The 10,674-nt window shown below is 45.8% G+C and overlaps 1 protein-coding gene across 1 annotated transcript in view; it reads left to right on the top strand.

Annotated features, from left to right (window-relative positions):
- Positions 1-144: 144 nt before the first annotated feature.
- IQCB1 (IQ motif containing B1) overlaps positions 145-10,674 on the top strand; it is a 30,125-nt gene continuing 19,595 nt past the window's right edge. Inside the window, exons 1-4 of the mRNA XM_015408805.1 lie at positions 145-214; positions 1,063-1,176; positions 4,637-4,799; positions 4,952-5,081. Coding sequence (XP_015264291.1) covers positions 1,077-1,176; positions 4,637-4,799; positions 4,952-5,081 — 393 coding nt within the window. The 5' untranslated portion in view covers positions 145-214; positions 1,063-1,076. The remainder of the gene's footprint in view (positions 215-1,062; positions 1,177-4,636; positions 4,800-4,951; positions 5,082-10,674) is intronic.

The raw sequence follows: 10,674 nt of genomic DNA, 5'->3' as shown, positions 1-10,674 counted from the left end.
GGAAGGAAGGGAGGAAGGAAGCAAGTCAGTCTTTTATGCAAATTCGCGCCAGAGGGACGATGGGAGGGAATAAGCCGGGCGAGGCGTGGCCTAAATAAATCTCTGGCGGCGGCGGAGAGGGGGGGGGGGGAGGCCCGTGTGACGTCACAGACCAAAGAGACCTGTGTGGTTGCCAACCCTTCCGGTTGTGGGTGGAGGAGTGAGGGGGGAGCCGGTGAGTGTGGGCTGAGGGGTAATCCTTGAAGCTCAGCCCCCCGGGGGGGTGGGGGGACTGCAGGGGGTGGTTCAGTGCTCCCAGAGAGAGCCGGGTCGAAGCTGCATTTGTCTATGTCTTTCCCACCGGCCTTGTCTGACTCCGACTTTAAAGAAGCTGTCTACATTGGGTGTCCTTTTCACACCTCAACAGGGCTAGCATACTTTTGCAGGTCCGCATGTGTTTAGTTGAAACTGAGCCAACTTCAGAGGACGGCGGAAGACAGGAGGGCCTGGCGTGATGTGGTCCATGGGGTTGCGAAGAGTCGGACTCGACTGTGCGGCTGAACAACAAAAACGACAACAAATGTGTTTAGTGCCCTTCTGGTGGGGGCTCCCCCGTCATTGCGCCTCCGCACTGCTTTAAAAGAATCTTCTCCAAACAACCTTCAAAGAAGCATAGAGAAAGACGGCGCCGCAGCAGCACGAAACTGATTTAGAAATGCAAATGCAGATTCGACCAGCGTCTTGTAAGAAGGAGCATTGTTGTTGTTGTTCAGCCGCACAGTCGAATCCAACTCTTCGCGACCCCATGGACCACATCACGCCAGGCCCTCTTGTCTTCTGTCATCCTCCGGAGTTTGCTCAATTTCATGTCCGTTGCCTCGATGACACTGTCCGACCATCTCATCCTTTGCCGTCCCCTTCTTCTTTGACCTTCAATCTTTCCCGGTCTTTTTATACTCATCACCTTTATTGAGCCACTACTGATTCCTTCATTTGCTATAAAATCACCTGTTCACTATTTGAATTGTAGCCAAAAGTCTTGCTTTTGTCTGACCTTTTCTGTCTTTTTCTGTTAAACTACAGTTCATTTGACTGAAATGAAGCCTGTACAGGTAGACTCCAGAATATTGTCTCTGGCTGCTCAGGTGACTGAAAGCCCTGATCTGGATGTACCTGTGTTGCTGCTGAAGATAAAAGGTAAACAGGGCTGCTTCTACACTAGACCTCTTTCGTGTGACCCAAGCAGAGTTATACCTTTCCAAGCCCTCTGGAGTCTGAATGGTGTTAACTCAGCTGAAGATTGCACTGTCATTCTTTTCTGCGGATAGCTGGAAACAGAATTGAAACCGCGATTCCATGTGGCACTTAATCTTTGTATCCGTTTCTGAACCGTGGCCTCAGACTGGCAACGGGAAGAAGAGGATGAAAAGGAAGAGGAGGGTGGTGGTGGCAAAGCGGTCATGGGGCAGAGGTGGCAGTGGGGTCGGCACCGCGGAGAGGAAGCAGGGGGAAGTCTCGGCGAAGAAAGGACAGGCTTTCTGTTCCTCGCCTCCTTCCTTCAACCACTACTAAGGCCGAGTTCAAACTGGCAATTTGAAGTGCTAGGGAGTCGTGGCAAAGAAAAAATGGAATGGACCTGGAACGGCTTGTTCCCGGTATTCCCATTCACACTGCAGTGAATGAAGCGGGAGGATACTGTGGAGGAAGCGCAAGGGAGCGTTCACACTGTCGCCCACCCTGGCGGGCTGTTAGCGTGGTTTCCGTACTCGGCTGCGAGCACCTATGCGAATGGGCACATCAGCAAATAGGGCTGGATCGACTCCACACTTCCACTCAGCATGCCGGAGCATTCCGGTCGTGTGCATGTGCGCATATGCGCACATGCACCTGCCGCGGAACCAGCTGGCACCTATTATCAACTGCGGGTTGTTCCCGCCTTAGCAGCGCTTACGTTCACACTCAGGGAACCGGAATCAACGTGCTGTATACACGGTTTGCTACCACTTTAACATGGTATCTTTTAAACTTGGGAGGGAAGCAGCACAAGACGGCTTGAGTATGGCTGGGAGAACGCCTGACAGATGTGCCTGTCTGCCCCCGCCCCTTTAATCCGCTACTGAAATGCTTCTCAAACTTTTGCCTGTCAGGCCAAACTGCCAGTCTGAACGCGGCCTAAGTGAGTGATTAGGGGGATTTCTGGACTTGGAGCAGAAGGTGTGCATGGTTCACTGTGGGGGAGTGGAAGCTTAGGCGGGAGACCCAGACAGAACAAGTATGTTCTTAGTGCCCCAAGAACGGCTGGAAAGTGGTAGAGTGCCCTTCTCCTTTCTGAGCATCCCTGGGACACTGAGAGTGTGTCTGCCAAGACGGCTTTAGTTACCTTAGTTATTGCTGCCCTAACTGCTACATCTAGTATCCTATAAGTGCTAAGAATGATATATCACTGTTAGAAGCATTTAGTAGCTGTAAGAATTCCACATAGAGATTTGCCCACGTATTAAAAGTTTTTCAGCCTATTGAAGGGCTCGTCCCAGATAGTAAACTGCATAGCAACATAGAGAATGTTCTGTTCATCTGCAAAATAGGATTCAAAGACATAATGGTTGCTGGTAATCGCTTCTGATGAAGTTTTCCATCGAAACAAAGTTGAAGCCGGACTCTTCGTAATTTGTGGATATTGTTGGAAATTGTTGGAAAATTGTAAATGTAAATTGTTGGGAAACTGTTGACACTGTGAACTGTTGGTTTGTAATACTGTATGTCTTATAAATGTATTTCCATTTGCACACTTGATGTGTTTACTATTCTAATACATTTTTTTGTGTGCATATGATAGCGACTTTCCCAGTTTGTGTTTTTTGATTTATATATACTGGGAGGTTTCTGCTGTGTTGTTATTTGGACTGGTGAAGTGTCAGAGCTTCAGGGGTTCCTAGCAATGGTCCGAGTCTCATCTCTTTCTGGGTATCCTTAGGGTTCTGACAGCACATCCCTGGGGGCAGTGCTAGCAGATGCGCTTGGGTAGCGTAGAGAATGGCCGAAAAGCGGTGGGGATGGCCACGTCTCCTTTTCAGCCCTTCCTCAGGCTGCGAATGCACACCTTCTGGGGCTTCCCAAGCTGGCCTGCTCTCAGAGCTCCACGGAAGCCTGGAGAGAATGAGGCAGGTTTTAGCTGCCAGATGATGGCGGCAAAGCTGGGACTTCTGCAGCTAACCTTCGGTATATATATATTTAAAAATCCACAACATTTGTGCCGTGCGGTGCTATTATTCCCCAGCAAAATTCAACAGTACCCGTCCCAGGCACAGTATCCTACTGTTCGTTTAATCAGGAGTCACAAATCCAATGAAATTCAGCAAGGTTCTATTTATCCTTATAATTTTATTTCTGATTTCCTTCATGGGTTGATTAAGTCACTTCCAGCCTGCTGTCTCCTAGACTTTGGCACTCATGCATTTCATCTGGTTGACGATCAGTCCTTGTTCCAGGAAGGGGTGGGCAGATGCTTAAAGCTGTTTTTCGTTTTGCAGCAGTTTATGCATTTTAAACTTTTTGGTCTTAGTTATGTATTCAAGGTATTGCAACAATCTGTTTTGTTGTTTTTTTTAAATGTGTAATCACTCCTGAGAGAAAAGCAGTGTTTGAACCCGTACCCCAAAAGGAAAAGTTACTCTGAATTAACCATTGATTCATGACTGCTGGCTGGAAGTGAAGCAGCTATTTAAGCTGGAAGTAGGAGAAGAGCAAAATTGAAGGGGGCAGTAGCACTGGGGGGAAAGCTAGTCATGGCAGAGCGGTTTGTTTTTAAGTACTACAACTCAGACCTAAAAAAGAAAGGACAATTAAGAAAACGCTGTAGTGCAAAGAGCTGCCAATCAACAATATCTGGATTCCCTTGTAAAAACAGATTGTATGATTTTCTTAAGGTTGCTATTTCTTTGGAGAGAGAGAAATGCCCTTCTCCTTTATAGTCACAGTTTAATGGGATGTTATAAGTGATATTGTTTATCTCTATGCCATGAAAAGCTTCAACTTCCCGATTTCACGCATTAAGCCTCCATTATAGGGTTGTCAGTCCCCAGGTCCCAGTGGGGGTTCCCCTGCTTTTCGGGGCTTATGCCCGCCACCAGCCAGCTGGCCAGTGGGGGAAACCCAAGCAGCCATGTCTGGGCACGATGTCCCCAATGAAGTCACCTGGAATGACGTCATCACGTTGGGGATGTCGCACACGATGCTATGCCTTGAGGGCAAATCTCTATGGTAAATTTGGTTTAAGGGTTTTGCCCTTAAACCAGAGTGTCACCGATGTGATGACGTCACTCCTGGGTGATGTCATTGTGTCAGTGACATCATCATGTCGGTGACGTCTTGGAATGCCGCCCAAATCTCCCTGCCAGTGCGGTGAGGGGACCTAGCAACCCTACTCTATTATAAAGGGCAGGGCATTCTTCCGTTAAATGATAGAAATGATTGTCATGGTAAGATGAACAGAGGGAGTAGCTGAGGTTGCGTGTTCTCATGTACTGTGATCACTTAATGTTTGTTGATGTTGCGCTTACGTTACAAATGAAACGTTGGATGCCGCTTGTTGTAATTTGAAAAAGTCTCATTTGTTTGGTAACATATGGATCAACAATTTATGTACTTTCTTTCCTAGACATCTTAACTAGTGCACCTCCTGGAAGTAAAGAATCACAGAAAATTAAACAAGACTTATACTATTATGACTTGGTTCAATATTGCCACTTGGTCCTTAAGCAAGACTACACTAGGGTGCCTGGAGGCTGGGTTACTGCTGCCCAGATAGCAGAGATCATAAGGTAAAGTCTGCCACACTTCCAGATCTTGAGTTCTGCTTTCACTTTAACCTTACCGTCTTAAAATCAATGGTGACTGTAAATTAACTTGGGGTTGTGGTGTGCTGCATGCAGACATAGGAGGGGAAAACTGTTTCTGTGTATTGTTTTCTCAGCCTGAGTTGTGTGGGCCTTGAGGTGAAAGAGGAACCTGAAGACTTTTACAATAAGCTCCTTCCTTCTGCTGTAGACAACCTCCTCTTCTTGGACAGGCGCCTGCAAGTACGCTGTAGTCGAGCAATCAAGGTATTGAACCAGATAGTTTAATGCTGTATAGTGGGAGCTGTGTTATATCCCTGTAAGAATTAATGCATTTTTGATGTTTGGTGTGTTTTTATGTTTAGCTGTTGATAGATGCAGACAGGGGATGGCATTTTTTGCCCAAATCCTACCATGATGATCTTACACCTTGCATACTGCAGGCCAAGGGCATACTGTCCATATGATCAGGGCTCAGAGCAGTTCTGTCACAACAGCACATTCTGCCCATTTATGTCACTGCTTTGTAATGCAATTGAAGATGGAGACTTAGTTTACAAACACTTGTGTGTGTGTGTGTGTGTGTGTGTGTATATATATATATATATAAACATATATGTTTATTTATTGAAGTTTAATATCTCAGTTCTCAGATAATTTTGAGAACAAAAATAAAAAGCCCCTGGAACTATGCCAACGGTTAGATTTTCTACCAGTCCTAAATCTGCAGTCCTTAACACTGGCATAGCATACATTTTGGTGTAGATTTGGTACTTCCTGGAAAGATTTATGGGCTTAATCCACCAGATCGAACGTATGGGTGACTCATGGAGCCAACTAGCTTTCTAGCATCCAAGAAGAAAAATAGAACTGGAATTCTGAAATGTGTATTGGTCTACCAGTGTTAGTTAGGTCTCAGTCTCAAAATAATCCAGAATCTCTGATGAGAAATCTGGGGCTGGACACAGGAAGGAAGTATTCTGGGAAATGCTTGGATGTGCGGATTTCAGTTCTGTGCAGGAGTCCACCTGCCCTAAGACATCACTTATAAGAATGTACATCATAAGTGCACCAGGGATTTGCTGTGTAGCTCTATATTAGTGTATATTGCCTAGTGCATAATAAATTCTTACATGGAAATGATTTCCATCTAGGGAATGGTGTACCATTGTTTGTGGTGAATGTATACATAACTGCAGCTGACAGTTATCCATGCAGTAGCACTAGGGCCAATATAACATGTAGATTGTGCCATTGCAGCTTGGCCTTGTGTTTTTGGCATCTCCTCAAGGAAATATTTCCCAGTTGCTTATTGAATTGGTTATATAAAAGCCGTCATTTGTTCAGTGTTGTTGCTTATAATTGGTTATATAAAAGCCGTCATTTGTTCAGTGTTGTTGCTTATCAGCTGTCAAATACAAGCGTCTATCGAGTTCCTGCTGCGGCAGCCAACTGTTAATTAATGCCAAATATTGAATATTAAATACAAATGCTGGCCAAGTGAGACTTGCCAAGTGCCTGTGTATTTGGACAATATTTGCCATTAAAATTCCCAAAAGCATACTGAGAAGAATTTTGAGGTTTCAGCTGCAGCAATCGAGCAATGAAGCGGACTCCTGTGTGTTCATCATGTGTAATGGTTTATCTCTATAAAGCCATTGTCCTGTGTGTTCATCATGTGTAATGGTTTATAGAGAGCCATTGCGTTGTAATGGTTAGTGCTGGATTAGGAGTTTCAAACCTGCACTCTGCCCTGAAGCTCGGTGAGTGCCTTTGAGTAGGTCACTTATCTCCCAGCTTAATTTACTTCACATGGTAGTTGTGAAAGCACAATGGAGGAAAGAAGAGAAGTGCATGCCACGCTACGCTCATTGAAGTAAGGGCGATGTTAACAGTGTGATAAACGTGTGAAGCAGCACTAGTGTCAAAATGGATACTCTTAATCAGTTCAGCAGTAACAGAAGCAGTTTTACACGCCCATTCCTTGGGAAAGCAACGGCTCATCGTTATCACTAAAAGCATTTCACACAGTTTCTCCTAATTAAAACAAAGCGTAGAAATCTCTTCTCCACCACCTGTGACCTTGAAGCAAAGAGCGTTCCAAATAACAAGCTATGTCATTCGTGCGTCTAGGCATGCGCATGATTCTCTAAGCAAACAGCAAACATAATGATCAGCACTAACGGGTTTGGGGGGGGGGGAAGGATCGGAGCATACACCGAGTACAGGATACATGTTACCACATAAATGAAACGATCAGGACCATTGGCAGCTTGCTAGCAATACTCTTAATCAATTCAGCAGTAAGTTGTCACGTTTTGCTTCCTTTCCATTCCTAAAGCAGTTTTCCAGTCCTTACAAGCAGGTGGGAGGTTGATCGGTTGCATATAGGGCAGTGATGGCGAACCTTTGAGAGACCGAGTGCCCAAACTGCGACCCAAAACCCACGTATTTATCGCAAAGTGCCAACACAGCAATTTAACCTGAATACTGAGGTTTTACTTTAGAAAAATCAACTCATACATTAACTTAAGATGATCCAAACAAAGTAAGGAAAGCAATCCCAAATGCTTTAATTGACTTAAAATTATTTGGCAGAGAATTCGATACTTTAATGACGGTCTGGGCCTGGCTGGGGCGATGACACGCGTGCCCACAGAGAGGGCTCTGAGTGCCACCTCTGGCACCCGTGCCATAGGTTCGCCACCACTGATATAGAGTATCATCATCTGCTGGCCACACATGTATCATCACTGATATAAGGTATCATCATCTGCTGGCCACACTCCGCTTCATCCAGGTGGGAGGTTGATCGGTTGCATATAGGGTATCATCATCTGCTGGCCACACATATACATGTTGATGAGCTTTTGTTAGAAAATGTTTCCCCTCTCAATATAGTTTCTTTCCCCCATTTTTGCCATTCTGTTGGCTCTTTCGCTTTAGAATGAATGCTCTTATACTGTTGGCTAGTGGAACTGATTGTACTTCACACCATATTCTCTGAATCCTCTTGTGCATTTTATTCTAGGGAAGGCTTGGTCAGTGGTATCCCAGAATTTATCATTACCACAGTTTAATTTGGTGCAGCTTTCCAATATTTTGCTGTTAATATACCTTCACCTATGAGAAGGTGAATTCTTTTTTGAGCTACACATAAGTACATGAGGTTATCAACGGGAAAGGCAATTTTTTCCCTTCACTTTCAGCTACTAGCTGCGGACTGAAATTGGAAATAGTGTGCACATGGGAGATGACCATGAAGATGCACTCTGTGAGGTCTGTGTGAAAATATATGGTGTGCTGCTTTCTTACACTGTAGGATTCTCAGTTCATGGACTGATTCATATGATGCATGAAGTCAGTTACTTCTTGATAAACATGGGGCACTTGCATGAGTAAATGAGAACAGCAGGTCCTGTCTCCCCACCCTGCCCCCAGTGACCCTAACCTTTTAGAGCTGTCCCATGCCCAAACTTTTAAATGTGACAAAAATCACTCCTCGGAAGCTCCGGATAAAGACTGAATGGGTGCCTCACAAATCTGCAGTCTGAATGTTGTTTATTCACTGCGGTATGTATATAGCGGTCTTATTTGCAAAGCACAAAGTGATTAATATGGGGTTCCCTTAAGATCCTTCTTCTAGGCAAGGATTAGGTTGATATCTTTAGCAATGCTACACCAGCAAGTGTGTCCAAATCGTTAAGTGTGCCTATTGATATTTCTGCAAAGAAGTATCTAAGCCTTAGTGATGATTGAATTTAGGCAAAACAGTGCAGATGATTATGCATAAACAGTAATGGCAGTGAACATTTCAGAAACACAGATTTGATGTGATCTGGACAGCTCAAGAAGTAGCCTCTTCTCTTCCTCCCCGTGCCTTCAGAAGTCATTTGATTGGGCAAGCAACACTGAGTTTGCATGGCTGCGGCCCTGAAGTTAAGCCCTTTTATTCGCTTAGATCAATTTACATGTTGTAGGGGCTAACGCGAGAGTAATATGGAAAACATACAGTATCCCTTTCTCACAAATATGACCTAAACTGAATATGCATGTCCCAGGTGCAGGAACACAGTCTAGCTGAAATGTGTCTATGATATGGGCAAGGCTATTTTTGGGCAGGAACGCACAGGAACGGAGTTCCAGCTGGCTTCAGAGTTGGCCACGCCCCCTACAGCCAAAACCTCCGCATGCGTGGCTGCAGAGGGAAGGCCTGGAGAGCAAAAACCCCCCAGCGACTCTGAGGTGGCGGGCCAAGGGGCCCCCTGGAAGGATCGGGGAGGCATTTAAATACCTCCCCGTGCCTTCCCTGGCCTATCCAAGGGCTGGCTTGCCCGGGCTCCCCGCAGCCGTGGGGCGCCGGGGCAAGCCAAGGGAAGGCATGGGTGTGGCCTAATATGCTAATGAGCTGTGTTGTCAGGGTGTGGCCTAATATGCTACTGAGTTTCTGCTGTTGGGTGTGGCCTGTTATGCTAATGAGTTCCTGCTGGGCTTTGTCTACCAAAAAAAGCCCTGGATATGGGGATTAAAATTGTATGATTTTGGTATGCTGGCTTAGTTAACACAAGAATAGCTGTAGAAGTAAAACCTAATTTAGCAATACTGACAACTGCTTCCATGACATCCCTGGAAACTCTGCTGTAACCCACCAATCACAGCATTGCACAGCAATGATACTCCGCATCATCCATGTATAGATGTGTATGACAGTGGCCAAACAACTCCATGACGCCACTAGGGTTGCCAAGTCGTACCTTATCCTGAAGGGGGGGACTCCCGTGTTGATCCTGGAGCGTGCGCGCATCCACGTCACCAGGAAGTGACGTGATCACGCCGGGCATGCTGGGGGCGGGGCCACGACCATCCAAGAGAAAACCATAGAGTCGGTGTGAAGTCCCCCCCGGGGCCCGATCCGGTGGCAGGGAACGGGCCTCTGGGCTGGGGATTTCCCTGTCCCCCGGGGGGGACTGGGCAAGGCTAGACGCCACCGAGTTCAGTGTACACACAAACACATTCTCTGAACACTGTGCAGTGAAGCAGCTAGGAAGATACCGAGTTGTCTCCATCTACAAAAGCCGCTACGGCTGCGGCTATGAGGTCTGCTTGGAAAAGGCAGAGGCGTCCCAGAGGAAGAGTTCTTGTCACATGAACAGGGCTTCCATGCAGGCAGATTCCGTCATGATATTGCTGTCTGCGCGTGCAGCAGTAAAACCAGATGGCCACATCAGGCAGCCGTGTAAACTTGCCCAGCTTTAATGCTCAGTACAAAAGAAGGAAACTGGTAGGGTTTTAAATCCTACCTTGAGGAGATGTGAATGTGACCTCTACAAGATGCACCATAACTTTGCTGGCAACAGTAAATTCAGGTGGGGGGAAAAGGAAAGGCAGCAAGGTCAGAATCCAGGCCGAGGTTCTTGTTTGTGTGCTCCTGGCTGTCTAGGTCAGAATGATGTTGCTTCATGCTGTACATCTTGGTATGTGGGATTTCGGCAGCCGGTGTCTTTAAACCGCCTTGTGACATGTTGGCATTAGAGACGTGAAGGCCCGGGAAAAAACTGGGGAAATTCAGGGGGGAAAAGTTTTCCCCCCATTTTTTTCCCCTGAAGACTTTTTTGTTTTTTTCTGAAAAATTGGAAAAATTGAAAAAAGAAAAGGGTAAAAAATTGATTATGGAACGTTTTATTTTAACGTGATGAATAAAATATTTTAGGACAAGGTGTTCAAATATGTTCCAAATCATTTCTAAAAAATACGTATGGTATCAGATTGATCTAATTTCTGTGCACTGAGGACGAGCAAGTCCTAGGTTACAAACTGACCTCTCCAATGCAAGAACAAAATGCATTTCTTCCTTTAGGAG

The sequence above is a fragment of the Gekko japonicus genome, unplaced genomic scaffold (genome assembly GCF_001447785.1).
Source record: "Gekko japonicus isolate JY-2015 unplaced genomic scaffold, Gekko_japonicus_V1.1 scaffold3534, whole genome shotgun sequence".
Classification (NCBI taxonomy): Eukaryota; Metazoa; Chordata; class Lepidosauria; order Squamata; family Gekkonidae; genus Gekko; species Gekko japonicus.
The sequence above is the reverse complement of the archived record's forward strand: the minus strand, read 5'-3'. Positions and strand labels throughout refer to the sequence as shown.